The 15,803-nt window shown below is 47.6% G+C and overlaps 1 protein-coding gene across 2 annotated transcripts in view; it reads right to left on the reverse strand.

Annotated features, from left to right (window-relative positions):
- The window catches only part of ACTR1A (actin related protein 1A), a 29,070-nt gene that overhangs the window by 5,293 nt on the left and 7,974 nt on the right, over positions 1–15,803 (reverse strand). The window contains exons 2-6 of one of the 2 annotated variants that reach the window (XM_006166368.2): positions 9,446–9,510; positions 6,410–6,485; positions 5,004–5,129; positions 3,698–3,822; positions 387–603 (exon numbers count right to left, since the gene is read on the reverse strand). In XM_006166368.2, coding sequence (XP_006166430.1) covers positions 387–603; positions 3,698–3,822; positions 5,004–5,129; positions 6,410–6,485; positions 9,446–9,510 — 609 coding nt within the window. Of the gene's footprint in view, positions 1–386; positions 604–3,697; positions 3,823–5,003; positions 5,130–6,409; positions 6,486–9,445; positions 9,511–15,803 lie in introns of those variants that run through there. The other variant, XM_006166369.1, reaches the window with a different exon arrangement.

Raw genomic sequence — 15,803 nt, forward strand, 5'->3', positions numbered from 1 at the left:
TCTCCCTCCCATGCAGTTCTGGGTCCCTCCTATCCCGCTCGGAGGTTTCCCAGAGCCATAGGTGGCAGGAGGGGTCAGTTTACTTAAAGAGATGAATGTGTTATGACTGCTTCTGAGACGTACGGGTCACCTGTGTGACTTGTACAGAGTCACAGTCCATCTCCAGCCCCTGTGTACACACCACCCAACTTAGGAAATGGAAGCAGCTCTCTTGCCCCCTCCCAGGTGGCAGCACTTCGGAGGGAGGGGCCGGCTGGCGCTCACACAGCTGTCGGGAAGCCTGGCTGGGCAGGACAGAGCCTGAGAAGAACCCCAGGCAGAGCTGTGCCTGCCTTCACTGGCCGGCCCCCTTTCCCACCCTTCCCCAGGCCCAGGACAGCACTCACTTCTTTTATGGCCTTGACAATCTCGAACTCAGAGGATGAGTGGAAATCGTAGCCCTCCTTACGCAGGTAGAGGCGAAGGAAGCGGGAGACGTCCCGGCCCGCGATGTCGATGCGCATGATGGAGTGGGGCATGGCGAAGCCCTCATAAATGGGCACGGCGTGGGTGACGCCATCCCCAGAATCCAGCACCACGCCCGTGGTCCTGCCTGTGGCGTAACTGAAGCGAAGAGGGCAAACCATCACTACCCGCACCTCCTTACTGCCAAGAAACTCCCTTCCTCCTAGAGTTCAAGGTTGGCTAACCTGAAGCTTGGGCCTGCTTATCCCCAGGTCCTTAGAATGGACTGAGCACTGAGGCCCGAGGGTCACTAAGGAAGCCTCAAAATACCCGAGCGAAAGCTGGGCTTTGCCAGGTTCCCTCCCCAACTCCCAGAGGAGCAGCCTTACAGTCTGAGGAGACCGCCTGGCCTTCCGCTGCTTCAGGGACCTGGCCTAAGGGCAGTTCTAACTCTCTAGACCAGACAGAAAGCCCCAAGTACCTGTAGGGGCCAGGAGGGAACAGCAAATGAGTACAGGGATGTAAGGATATTTTCACTTTCATAAAAAGCTAGTTTCTGGGGACCAGCAGTTAGCGTAATGGCTATGTCGCTGGACTCCCACGTAGTCGACCGCGGTTCGAGTCCCGGACCCGGTGGCTTAAACTCACGCCGGGCGCGTGTGCGTGCGTGCCCAAGATCCCAAGAGGAGAATGGAGGAGAAGGGATTGCGGCGTGGCCATCCCCCCTGGGGGGTGATTTCCTGCTTTCTATCTCTCTGTCTCTCTCTGTCTGTCCGGCGAGCGCACGCGCCCTATAGCAAAAACCTCTCCAAAAAAAAAGAACACATCCATTGGGACCAGCAGTTGGCACAATGGCTATGTCACTGGACTCCCATGTGGTCAACTGCAGTTCGAGTCCTGGACCTGGTGGCTTATACTCAGGCTGGGCACGTGTGCATGCGTGCCCAAGATCTTGAAAGGAGAATGAAGGAGAAGGGATTGTGGCGTGGCCATCCCCCTGGTAGGATGATTTCTCACTTTCTGTCTCTCTCTCTCTCTCTTTCCAGTGAGTGCACACACCCTATAGCAAAAACCTCTCAAAAAAAGATATTTGAGTAGTCCCTCAAAAAGTTCACCGTCTGGACCCAGCAGATGGTATAATGGTTATGTTGCTGGACTCCAACATGGCTGACTACAGTTCAAGTCCCTGACCCAGAGGCTTGGAACTTGTACCGGGCACATGTGTGTGTGTGCACCCAAAATCCCAAGAGGAAAATGGATGAAAAGGGATTGAGGTGTGGCCATTCCTTCTGGGGGTGACTTCTCACTTTTTGTCTCTCTCTGTCTCTCTAGTGAGCACATGCACCCTATAGCAAAAATCTCTCTAAATAAATAAATAAATAAATAAATAAAAAAAACACCATCCCCTAAATCCTTTAGAATGGGAATAAATACCTCACAGATATAGCAGGTTTTATGACAGCCCTGATGTGTGAAAGCTATGGGCAAATGTTTAAAAAAAATTTTGCTAGGATACTTCACTTTAAATTTATCCAAAGTTCAATCTCTCTAAGTGTAACAAGTATCATGTTACTGTATTCACTATGAGAATAGGGTCCTCTTTTGATTTTTTATTCTACTAGCCATTTTGTTCACCTATTCTGCTTATACCAGTGAGACACTTGATTCTTCATTATCCTTTTAGTTCTCGGAATTCAGATGCGTATAATTCCTCTTTGGGTTAAAATCAAAAGAGGAGGTGCTCTTGTTTCAGCACGCAACCCAATCCCTCATTCACAAGTGCATGCGGAATCCACTCAACACTAGCGAGTGTACGCACCCTACAGCAAAAATCTCTCCCTCAAGAAAGCTAGCTTCCCTGTGGGAGTCCGGCACTCTAACCGCCACTGCCTGCTGCCATGCTCACTCCCTGCGGCAAAAACCTTGAAAAACAAATAAATAAAAGCCAGTTTCCCCAGATGGCTTTCTAGGTCTGTCTTAAGCTTTCTCTCTCTTGGTAGAGTCGAGAGTACAGACGTGTGTTTCTGTGTAAGGCTGGGAAAACTTCACAGCATTTGATAAACTATACCCGATACTCTGCCTCAGTGTTGGGAGGACAAATGGGGAGTCAGGCTTCCGAGCCCCATCTCTAAAATGCCAGCTGCTAGGCACCTCTCTAGGAATACGAGCCCAGCGTTATAAAATCTTCCCACTTACTTCAGAAAAGCCAGAAATTTGGATTTTAATATAATAGCCCCCCCTCCCCCGCCTTTTTTGTTACAGGGTGCATGGACTTGCCAGAGAAAGAGGGACAGACAGAGGAAAAGTAAAAAAGCATCTCCCAGGGAAATGGCCACCTGCAATCCCTTCTCACTCTCCTCTTGGGATTTTGGGCAAGTACATACATATGCCTGGCATGTTTTTCAAGTCACTGGGTCCAGGACTTGAACTCTATAGTCGACAATGTGGGATCGAGTCACCTTAACCACCATGCCACCTGGCTGGCCTGATAACTCCCAACTTTTTCTTTTTTTTAAGAGAGATTTTCGCTATAGGGTGCATGTGCCTGCCGAGAGACAGAGAGAGACAGAAAGTGAAAAATCACCTCCTGTAGATGGACACACTTCAGTCCCTTCTCCATTTGCCTTTCGGAATTTTGGGCATGCATGCACATGTGCCTGGCATGAGTTTCAAGCCACCAGGTCTGGGGCTCGAACCATGCTCAACTACATGGGAGTCCAGTGATGCAACCATTACGCCATCTGCTGGTCCAGTAACTCCCAGTTTTTAAATGCTGACTCACAATTTCTTAATGGGGTCCCTGAGATCCCATCTGCAGGTGATGAGTATGCAATCCCTACAGTAGACCTAGCCCTGGTGTGAGGCAGGGTGACAGGAAGGGCAGGTTATGCTTGCAGGAACAGGGTGACGTTTAGATCGAGCTGTATCACCAGCCCAGCAGGGCACCTGGCAGAGTGGCCACTGACAAAGTATAGCATTTGGGCACACCGCAGGGACCTTCTCAGCGAGCCTAGCAGAGCCTCAGGCTCCAGACCCACAGAGAGCGCCAAGACTGGGATGCGCTCTCAATCCCAGCTGCCTGCCCTCTGCTGGTTTCAATGCAGAAGCCTCAGAGCTCAGTTCCAGCAAAAGCCTCTCTCTCTTCCCCACCATCTTTAACCCTTTGCTCAGCTGCTCTGAACCAATTTAAAGGAGAGGTGGCCATGCCTGCTGAAGAACTGTTTTCCCTCTCAGAGGCCAGGCAGCTACTCACAGGCTAAGCACAGCTTGCATGGAGATGAAAAGAGCCGGGACATTGAAGGTCTCGAAGAAAACTTCAGCAGCTCGTTCCCGGTTTTTCCGTGGGTTTAAAGGCGCTTCAGTCAGGAGCACAGGATGCTGGGGAAAGGAACCAGAGGCAGTCAGGGGGAAGCCACATTTCCGCTCTCATCAGCACTGGGGGGGAGAAGCCCCTTCGTTTCTGGTTTGAGAGCCCAAGGGACCTTTGTCAGCCTCCTTCCGATAGAAAGGCAAGCTTGGCCTGTCACTTAGCCCTACCCAGTAGGTTTCTCAACTTTCCAAATTCATACCCCCGTAAGACCTTACTCTGCCCTCATTCGCTGCCACCCCCTCACTTCCCTCCATTACCTCCAAGATTCTTATATAGGTGTCTTGCCTGTCAAGAAGATTTTGCTAAGCTCAGAATTCATAATTATTATAATAAAATACTTACAAATTTCATTCAAGATAGAAAATTAGTTTGTAATACTGAATATGGCTTTCAATCCTGACAACGTCCCTCCCCTGGAGTCGGTACACCTAGTATGCACCTTCCTTTGAACCTTGAAGTTGCAAGTTACTTCCTTAGAAGTAAACGGGCTTAGGCTCAGCTGCAGGGAAACAACGGGGCACTGCTGAGCCAGGCTGAGGGCACATGGGAGGCCTGGGTTCAGATCTGGGTTTGGATCCTGGACCAACCTAACAGGCTAGGCACAGTGGTACACACCTGTAATCCTAGCTAATTGTGAGGCCAGGATGGAGTATTACAGTGGAGAGATCCTGTCCAATAACAATAACAAACTTGCTCATTAAAAATGTTAATAGGGGTCAGCAAGTAGCATGGTGGTTAAGGGTGCTGGACTCTCACACAGTCGACTGTGGTTCGAGTCCTGGACCTGGCGGCTTGCTTTCTTGCTTTCTTTCTCTCTCACTCTGTCCTTCTCTGGTCAAATTAAAATAAATAAAGTTAAATACAATAATTGTTTTTAAAAAAAGTTAATAGGCATAGACTCTGAATTCTGAAAGATGTGGGTTTAAATCTCAATTCTACAACTTTATGCACTGGGCGATCTTGCAAATGCTATTTGGTTTTTGGAAACTTCTGTCTCCTTGTTTATAAAATGAAGACGATATCACCTATCTGTCAGTGGGGTAGTGTAAAAGTTAGACCAGAGTGGCCTGGACCCTGGCACACAGTGAGACCCTGAAGCTCTCAGCACTTCTTCTCTCTTCATCTCTGGGGTAGGGGTTCGTCCCAGCTTTGCATGCTGCACGGGGGTGCCCTACACCGGCATGCTTACCTCCTCTGAGAAAGTCTGCAGCTGGTCCTTAGAATAGACGTATTGCCAGATGCGCTCCATGTCGTTCCAGTCCTTGACGATGCCGTGTTCCATGGGGTAGCGGATCGAGAGCAGCCCTCGGTGCTCCTGGGGGTAGAGGGCAGGATTGCAGCAACTGCCAGGCTCTGCCCAGGACCCTGCTGTCCTCGGACCACGCTGTGCAAGTTGGCTCACTTGCAAAATAGCTTCAGCGCCCTGAACCGGTAACCAGGAGTGAAGGTGGGCACCCAGTCTTTAAGTCTCTAAGCTGGATGCTGCAAGCCGCATTCATTGCCCAAGCAGCTGGCAAAACAGAGGGTTTCTGCATTTCCACGGGCCCTCAGGTGCCACTAGGGCTAGTGACAGGAGGCACTTTCTGCATTGCCTGGTTCCAAGACACAATCTCCTGACTCCAACCTCTGGCCTCAGCACTGGAACCCAAAGTTGGCAACAATGATTCTGTTGTTCTGTTTATTCAAGGCTGCCCGGAGTTCTGCCAAAACAATGCTAATGAACTCATCCCTAGGGCACACCCGCCAGGATCTCCCCTAATCCCTCTTGCCAAAAAAGTAACCGAGCCATTCAATTTGATCACTAGCAAGGCAGGGCATAGTGCGGAGGAAAGGCAAAAGACTCATTTTCCTACTTTCTTTTTTTTGGAGAGGTTTTTGCTATAGGGCGCGTGCGCTCGCCAGACAGACAGAGAGAGACAGAGAGACAGAAAGTGAGAAATCACCCCCCAGAGGGGATGGTCACGCCACAATCCCTTCTCCTCCATTCTCCTCTCGGGATCTTGGGCACGCACGCACACGCGTCCGGCGTGAGTTTAAGTCACCAGGTCCAGGATGCGAACCACGGTCGACTACGTGGGAATCCAGCGATATAGCCATTACGCTAACTGCTGGTTCCCAAAAGACTCATTTTCTACATTGGTCTGTTTACTGCAAAGTGAGGTTCCAGGCATTTCTTCTCTAAAAGCAGAGGCCGGGTGGGTGTTGTAGTACAGTGGTTAAGCACTGCGCGCTGGGAGCCAGCTCCTGCATGGCCAGCCGCGGTTTAGATCCTGACCACGGGGGCTTGAGAAACACGCTGGACCTATGTGCGTGCACGTCCCAAATCCTGACAGGACGGAGAAGGGACTGCGCTGGGGATGCTTCCTCTCACTCTCTATCCCTGGTGAGCGCACGTGCCCTCTGGCAAGAAATTAAAAAAATAAATAATAACAGAGGCTGTTCCCAGGAGAAATAAACTGTCTATACCTAGGATGAGAGACCCAGAGGGCGGCTACTAGGAGAAAGTTACGCCTTTTACTCATGGCTGTGTCTAGCCGTTGGGACACTTTCAGCAGTCCCCTGCTGGCTTGAGGCTTCTTCTGGACTGTGGATTACCTCGGCTTTGGGGCCAATGAAGATATCCCCTTCGAGGGCTCCTGCCATGACACGGACATGCTTGGGTCTGCCCACACTAGAAAAGAGAGCAGGGAGGACCATCATTTTCATTTCCTGACAGAACACAGGAGGGACGGAGACATGCACATCTGTACCCAAATTCTACCGCGACCAGCTCCGAGGAGGGAGGTGCGGCTGATTCTGACTCTCTCCTTTATGCTGTTCTGCACTTCCCACAACTTCTACAATGAATGGGTATCGTTTTACATGACTTAGGTATTATGTATTTATATTGCTTTATACCTTACTAAATGAAATTTAGAGAATTCAATAACTCTAGTTCTTCTCTTTCCCCAATATATGTGTAAAATGAGAGGCATAAGAAAATAATCATTTCAGGACCAGCAGATGGTGTAGTGGTTATCTCACTGGACTTCCACATGGCTGACTGTGGCTCGAGCCCTGGACCTGGTGGCTTGAAAATCACACCGGGCACGTGTGCAAGATCCCAGGAAGAGAACGGAGGATTGCGGCATGGCCATCCCCCCTGGGGATGATTTCCCACTTTCCCTCTCACTGTATCTATCTCTCTTCCTCTAGGGTGAGTGCATGTTCCCGGAGGCAAAAGTCTCTCTACAGAAAGAAAAAAAGGAAAGAAATGGATACTTTTTTTCCCCCTCAATTTTCTACAGGGCATGTGTGCTTACCAGAGAGACCGACAGAGAGTGAGCAGAAGAGGTGGCCACACTGCAATCCTCTCTCCCCCACGGGCACACAGACGCATGCACCACGGTGTTCTTTTTATTTTTTAAAACTAATTATTTATTTATTTGTGATTATTATTTAATAATAATAATCACAGAGAGAAAAAGAAAGGGTAAGTGAGAAAGCAAACTGCCAAGTCCAGGACTCGAACCACAGCCAATCACGTGGGAGTCCAGTGCTCCAACCACCTGCTGGCCCCGTACCAGTGTGTTCTCTAAACTGCCAGGTCTGGGACCCAAACTGTGCAGCTGCCCACATGGGATCTAGCCACTTCAACCCCCTGCCACTGGCTGGCCTAAGAATAAGAATTTCCAGACGAATGGTTACCTCGAAAAATTGTAGTCTTGGCCAGCTAAAGGAGTGACAATGCCAGATTCTGCAACGTTGAAATCATATGGGAAACTCCCAAGCTTCTGTCCCGACGTCTCCCTGTGTTCACTCTGTGTGTGTGTGTGTGTGTGTGTACGTGGGGACACACATGCCTGTAAACCTAGCTAGTCCAGGCCAGGGGTAGACTGTAGTGTGAAGTACATGGTGGGGGTTCATGTCTCTTTCCTTTTCTCTCTTTTTCTCACATGGAAGAAAGAAATAAATGGAAAAGAATATTTTTAAATCTGAGTCCCCTCCCCAGGACCACTACTAAACAAACTGTGGCGTGGGACAGATAACCTGGGACAGATAACCTTCCTCCTTTTCCTTTCCTTTAAGTCCCTTCTCCAGGCCGCTGGGTACTCTCCTGCCGGCAGTCTCGGCCTCAGGAGGAAAGCTCCGCGAGTCTTCTCAGTAAGATGATAGATATGTTTAAGGTTAAGCCCCATCCTGGGTGTTGGAGCATTTTCAAAAGAGAACTCCGTGAAGAGCCAATTATCCAAGGCAATGAGTCACAAACAATGCATTTTTAAAAAGATATACGTATTTATTTATTCTTTAGAATTTTGCCATAGGGTGTGTGTACTCACCAGAGAGAGACAGAGACAGAGAGAGAGAACGGGAAAGTGAAAAATCACCCCCTAGGGAAGATGGTGATGCCATAATCCCTTCTCTGTTGTCCTCTCGGGACGCATACAACATGCCCCGGGTGTTTTTCAAGGCACTGGGTCCTGGACTCAAACCACTCTGACCCCCACGTAGGATCCAGTGCCTTAACTACCACGCCACCTGATGGCTCCCAGTGATAGGTAGAATTTTGGCATCAGGGTACCAGATGGTGGCACAGTGTTAAAAGTGGGGCTGACCCCCATGGGGAGATTCTGGGTTCTCATCTGGAGACTTCTCTAGCACACCAAGCACACGTGCACCCACAGGCCAGAGCTAGCTGGAGTTGGATATGGATTGTGGCATTGAGACCTCATTGACGGTGCTATCTTTCTGTCCGTCTCACTCAGAGAATAAATAAATAAACTACAAAAAAAAAAAAAAAAACTGGAGGCGGGCCAGCAAGTGTTGTGGAGGTTAAGGTGCTGGATCCCACATGGCCAGCTGCACGGTTCAAGTCCTGGACCCAGGGGCTTGAAAATAAGCTGGGCATGTGTGTGTGTATGCTCAAAATCCCGAGAATGGAGGAGAAGGGACTGCAGTGTGGCCATCCCCCCGGGGAGTAATTTCTTGCTTTCCTTTCCTCCCACTACACGCGTCGCGCTCCAGTGAGTACACGTGCCCTGTAGCAAATACTAAAAGAAAAATGTTTCAGGGCATTAGATAAAAATCAGTTTTTTAAAAAGGCCTGTTGTCTGTGCCTCTCCGACTGCACCATGCAGGCCGCTGTTCCCTCTGTGTACTCCTGTCTCTAGCTCATGGCTTTCATCCAAGGCTGACCTGAATGAGAATTCCTCTTTCTAAGCGAGTTAGGGCTGGTCCCATAACACAGCCAGGAGCCTCCCAAACTTCAGACCAGACTGCAGAATGACTCACCAGCAGGTGGCGTGGTGGTTAAGGCACTGGACTCCCACCTGGCTGTCTGCCGTTTGTGTTCCAGACTTGGCAGTTTGCTTTCTCACTTTCCCTCTCTGGGCAAATTAAAAAATAGTAATAATAGGGGCTGACATGTGGTGTGGCGGGTAAGGGTATTGTACTCCCACATGACTGATCATGGTTCGAGTCCCGGACCTGGAGGCTTGCTGTCTCACTTTCTCTCTCTCTCTTGCTCTGTCCCTCTGAGGTCAAGTTAATATGAAATAAATGAATAAATAGATAAAGTTAAAAATAAAAAATAATTATTTTAAAAATAATGAATAAAATAATTCTTAAAAAAAAAAAAAAAGAATGACTTACTAGTTTGGAAAGCCGTATTTGGGGATTTGATCACCAGCGAAGCCAGCCTTAATGACGCCGGATCCCTGGAGAGAGAGGGAAGAGAAGTCAGAATTGTTACAAAAACAAAAAGAGAAGTATTTTACTGTTCTGTTTTTGTTACACACACAGAGAGAGGCCTGATATGTGTATGTAATATAGATACCTGTATAAGCCTGGAAAAAGAATGCGCACCAGAGGAGGTGGACTGGGGATGGCGGTGGGGACCTTCACCGTCTACTCCAACATACCTTTGGATTTTTCTGTAGTCTTTGTTCTCTATTGAACATGTTTTACTTTAGGAATTAAAAAATAATATTAATAGAGAGAAGGAAGAAAACAAACCTGGGGAGAGAAGAGGACAGCGCCCAGAAGCATTAAAGCAGCCAAGTCCAGAAATGGACTCGAGGAGGAAAAAGCGCTTGGTCTTTCATTGTACCACCACGGGATGAGTTTAACCCACTTGCCTGGCTTGGCCCTGCACTCTCCTGCCTCCAGGGCGCTATGACAGACAGCGCGTGAACACTGGCCTGCTTGAAGCTGACTCCATGGAACACACGCTGTCTGGCTCTAATTGCTGGGCAGATCGCTACGCTTTGTGTTACCCCCTGGTCTTCTGGTAGTAAAGCCTGATCTAAGAACAGGAGAAGAGACCCACCGCCCTGCTGCGCCAATATTTGCCATGTTGGGTGGAGCACACAGAAAAGAATCTGCGTTCTCCCATCAGCATCTCTGGCGCCACCCAGGGCCCAGCCAATGTAAATATTGACATCAGACAGACACCAACCCTGTGCAGGACAGGTGTTGGGGCATGATACTGCTTGCAAATATATTTGGGTCTCTTCCTTCCTAACTTCTACCACCACACCTGACACACTCACCTTCCTCCCCAGCACAGCTGCAGCTGCATGCGTGAAGGGGGCAGGCCTTTCCTGCTGCTAGCTGACCACTTCTCTTGGGGTGGAGTGTGGTCTTTCCAGAACCCACAGAGCAAGAAGTAAACACAGCAGGAGACACTAAGAAGCCATGGGTATCTTCGCACAAAAGCCTTCTTAGCAAGACTCCTGCTTCCCTCCCTGTCTCTCTCTCTCACTTTCTTTCGGTTTTTGCTATAGGGTGCATATGCTCACTGGAGAGAGACAGGAGAGGTAAAGTGAGAAATCACCCCGATGGGAGGATGGCCACACTGCAATCCCTTCTCCTGCATTCTCCTCTCGGGATCCTGGGCACGCATGCACACGTGCCCAGCGTGAGTTTAAGCTACCGGGTGCGGGACTCGAACAGTGGTCGGCTACCTGGGAGTCCAGTGACATAGCCATTATGCTAACTGCTGGTCCCCTCCCTGACTAGCCATCCTGGTGCCTGCCTCTGGGAAGATAGCACCTGGGGCTGGCAGTGAGAAACGGCTGGGAACAGGAGAGTGGTGTGGGGGGGGGCTGGGCGGGCCCGTTCTCTGAGGGAGCAGGAACCTGTGCCAAAAGACGACAGAGAAACCCGGAGACATGCGCAGACTCCCCGGCCTGGGCCTGCGCAGTACCGAAAGGAGCCTGTGAAGGTGCAGCTGTGAAGTGAGCCGAAAAGGTCGGGCCATCAGGGATGATCCTACTGCAAATCTGAGGGTGCTGAGACTGTGGGGTGTAGCTGAGAACAGCACCCAAGGACTCTGGGAACTTGTTAGCTCAAGCTTCCCGAGATTGCTCACCGCCCCGCCTTCCTCTGGGTGTGGTGATGCTGACGGACTAATTGGGTCTCCTGGCAGAGGTTAAAACAAGAGAAGATGAGACCTGTATTTTAGACTCAGATTTTTTTTTTCCCCTTGCCAGAGAGAGACAGAGAGAGAGAAAAAGGGAAACTGAGAAATTGCCTCCCCCTCCAGAGGGGATGGCCACGCCACGATCCCTTCTCCTCCACTCTCAGGATTTTGGGCATGCTCGCACACGGGCCCAGCATGTTTTCAAGCTGCCAGGTCCAAGACTCAAACCACAATAGTTGGCCATGTAGTATCCAGCTGCCTTAGCCACCATACCACTAGCTGATCACCTCCGTGTGTGTGTGTGTGTGTGTGTGTGTGTGTGTGTGTTTGTACTAGACAGACTGAAATATGGTTTTGTTACATCTTCTATTCAGCTGAAAAGCAATGCCAATATTCTGACCCTTGATACCACTTCAGTGTGATGACAGACAAATTTACTAATGTGGATATGCCTCATATTCTGAGTACTTCTTACATAAACATGGGGATTAAGTAATCTGTGGGAAGCTTTGGATGTTAATTTCCCTAATTTCCTTTGTTGCAGCAATAGCTCTTTGCTATTTTAAATGATATTGAATGCTGTCTGTATAATTCATAAATATTTGCATTCAGTAATTATATCAATAAAGCATTTGAGAGACAGAATTATGCTGAATCCATTTTATTTTCTGCAACAGAGACAGAATCTTAATTAGGTCTACTTCTGGTACTCATTAACCTACATGTAATCTCTGATTATGTATTTTTTTTTGATTATGTATTGAAATTACATAGACTCTAAATCTTTTCAAGACTTTCTTGAGAAAAACTGAGGGTGTGTGTGTGTGTGTGTGTGTGTGTATATATGTATGTGTGTGTGTGTATATATACATACATACATATATTTTTTTTAAAAAAAGAATTATTTATTTGTTTATTATTATTATTAATTTGACCAGAGAGAGAGAGAGAGAGAGGGAAAGTAAGAAAGCAGGCAACCAGGTCCGGGACTCGAACTGCAGTCAGCCTGTGGGAGTCCAGAGCCTTAGCCATCATGCCACCTGCCAATCTCACCCCTGTATATATACATTTTTTTATTTTATTATTATTTTTTTGGAGAGGGTTTTGCTATAAGGGATGTGCGCTCACCAGAAAGACAGAGAGAGACATAGAGATAGAAAGCAAGAAATCACACCCCAGGGGGGACGGCCATGCCACAATTCCTTCTCCTCTCAGGATCTTGGGCACACACGCACACATGCCTGGCGTGAGTTTAAGCCACCGGGTCTGGGACTTGAACTACAGTCGACTACATGGGAATCCAGCAATGGAGCCATAACGCTATCTATTGGTCTCCCCCCCCACCCCGTATACATATATTTTTAAAAGAATTATTTAACTTTATTTACTTATTTATTTATTTATTTTAATTTGACCAGAGAGGGACAGAGTGAGAGAGAGAAAGGGAGGGAAAGTGAGAAAGCAAGCTGCCAGGTCCGGGACTTGAACCACAGTCGACCATGTGGGAGTCCAGCGCCCTTAGCTGCCATGCCACCTGCTGGCCCCTCCCCCCTGTATATTTTTAAGAGATGGTTTTTCTGGATATTTTCAGTTTACTAGCAAAAGAACTAGAGTCTGGGTAACCAGGCAGATTAAAATGTGAGATTCACTTTTTTCTCCTCCATCCTTCCTAGCAAGAGTATAACAGGCCCAGTTCAAATCTCAGCACCTTCCTTCTGAAAATAATCCCCAGTTGGAATTACTCTCTTCTGATCATCTCATAGCAAATTTCCTGTATATCAAATAGCATGCATTTCATTCTGCTTTCTGTAAGAATTTACTGTTTCCATTTTTGTCTCCTTTCAGTCCTAGTTCCTTGAGGTCAGACTTTCTACACCAGCAGTGTCTGGCATTTGCTGGATGACTGAAATTAGGATCAAGTTCAAACTACTGGCAGAAGAAACCTAAAGTATAGAACCTGAGTGAGCGGCTGGAATGCCAGAAGCCCCAGGCAGAGGCAATGCAGGAAAGGGGAAAGCAGCCTTGGGAATGATGCGTGAGCTGGAGCCAGACCCAGCTTGTCCCTGCAGCCTGGGAGCCCGGGGGCCTGCCAGGCCAGCAGGAGGCGATGAATCAGTGTGCTTGAGTCACACCAGGAGAGCACAGAAGGGGAATGTCCAGTTCTTCGGCAGTATTTACAGCTAGGAACTGCGGGCCTGGCAAATGAGCTACGCTCTCTTCACTGATCACTCTGAAGCCAAGTGAACAAATGCCTTAGAGAGGCTTCTTGGAAACGTGGGCTCATTCGATATTTGATCTGTGAGGACTTAGGTCTGCTGAAAAATGGAACCATGGATTCTAGCACACAGGTTGTTAACTGGTGGCCCCTTTTTGACCCAAAGACATATTTTACCCACAAAATACTTCTTAAAAAACAATTTTATTGAGATAAAGTTTACATACCAGATGCTCTGTCCACTTAAAGTGTATCATTCAATGGTTTTTGGTATAAAACAGCAGAATTGTGTAACTGTCACCACAATCGTACTACAAGAAACCCTGTACCTGTCTGCCGTCAGTCTTCATTGTACCCTACTCTCCCAGCCTGGCAATAACTAATCTACTTTCTGACCTCATAGACCACAAGGTACTTTACATTAACTGCCATCAAAAATCAGAGATTGCGGGAACCAGCAGTTAGCGTAATGGCTATGTCGCTGGACTCCCACGTAGTCGACCGCGGTTCGTGTCCCAGACCCAGTGGCTTAAAACTCACGCCGGGTGTGCGTGCGTGCCCAAGATCCCGAGAGGAGAAGGGAGGAGAAGGGATTGCGGCGTGACCATCCCCCCTGGGGGGTGATTTCTCGCTTTCTGTCTCTATGTCTCTCTCTGTCTGTCTGGCGAGCGCACGCGCCCTACAGTGAAAAATCTCTCAAAAAAAAAAAAAATCAGAGATTGCATGTGAAATTGATGATTTCTGATCTCTTAAAAAAAAAAAAATCAGAACTAGCAATGCTGGGCCCGCATTCCCACACGGGGACAACTGGATGGAAATGAGAAGCAGTTGGCCCTTTGGTCAGGCATGCGCAATTCAATGTACCTTCCAGATTTCCTACCCTGGCAAGAGGCATCTTTCAGGCCACCCTCTCCCTCTTTTTCAAATATTTCTGTTCCTATAGGACCTCCACAGCATGGAGTTTGAAACTTGATTATAGGCATTACCAGCCACTCATTAATATTTCTTTTAGTATCTGGTTCTGTCCTTACCCTTACAGCACTTAGCTCTGCGCAAAAACACATCCAGGGCTCACGAAATAAACATAACCAAATAGTTAAATTATCTTTGTAAGTCACCTCCTCTTCACCCTTTCCATCAATCTAAAGGTGAATTCTTGCTGAAGTTGTACAACCAGGAGCCTAAATGTCTCATTGCTAGGGACAATGTTAAATAAATACATTGACTTCATTTCCTCAGCTAATTCTAGTGTCCTTAAAACTTAAGTGAGGAACTGGTAGGTGGCGTGGTGGTTCAGAACGCTGGACTCTCACATGGCTGACCATGGTTCAAGTCCCGGACCTGGTGGGTTGCTTTCTCCCTTTCCCTCTCTCTCTCTCTGTCTTTCTCTGGTCGAATTATAAAATAATAATAATAATAACAACAAAAGTTAAAATATAAAATAAAATGTCTTTAAAAGAATTATTTATTTATTTAATTCCATTTGTTATGATTACTGTTTCTTAATTTGACCAGAGAGAGAGAGAGAGAGAGAAAGGGAAAGTGAGAAAGCAAGTTGCCAGGTCTGGGACTCAAATTACAGTCACCCATGTGGGAATCCAGTGCCTTTAACCACCACACCACCTGCTGGTCTCAATAAAATTATTCTCTCTAAAAAAAAGAATAGGTATGATGTTTTCTTTAAAACAACAACTTAAGTGATTTGCAGTAGAAGCATCTTTAGAGCTGATGACGAATTAAACTAAAAAAGACAGTAAGTGAAATTTTGACATTAATATTCATATTAAGGAATTATTCATTTTATTGGGTATGATAATTGCATATTGGTTAATTATTTTTAAAAATGCAGGAGAGGGCCAGCAAGTGGCATGGTGGGTGGGAGCCCTGGATTCCCACATGGGTGACCACATTTTGAGTCCTGGTCCTGGTGGCTTGCTCTTTCTCTGTCTCTCTCTGGAGAAAAAAATTTTTTAAAAATTAAAAAATAAATAATTAAATAGAATTAAATAAATAATACCTAAAAAAAAAAAGAATGTGGGAGAGGGAAGTGGGTGGGAATGTAGGTGAAAAGATCTGCTGAGAGTTGATAACTGTTAAAGTGAAGTGATGGAAATGTGGATGCTCACTATCCTATTTCCTGTCTTTTTGTACATTTGAAATTTGCTGGGGCTAGCTGATGGCATAGCGGTTATGCTGCTGGACTCCCCACAAGGTCCACGATGGTTCGAGTCCTGAACCCAGAGGCTTGAAACGCAAGTGTGTGTGTGTGTGTGTGTGTGTGTGTGTGTGTACATGTGCGCACGTATGCCCAAGATCCCAGGAAAAGAATGGAGAAGGGAGGGACCAGCATTTAGAGGAAGGGGTAATTGTGC

Source organism: Tupaia chinensis, unplaced genomic scaffold (assembly GCF_000334495.1).
Source record: "Tupaia chinensis unplaced genomic scaffold, TupChi_1.0 Scaffold144255_1, whole genome shotgun sequence".
Taxonomy (NCBI): Eukaryota; Metazoa; Chordata; class Mammalia; order Scandentia; family Tupaiidae; genus Tupaia; species Tupaia belangeri.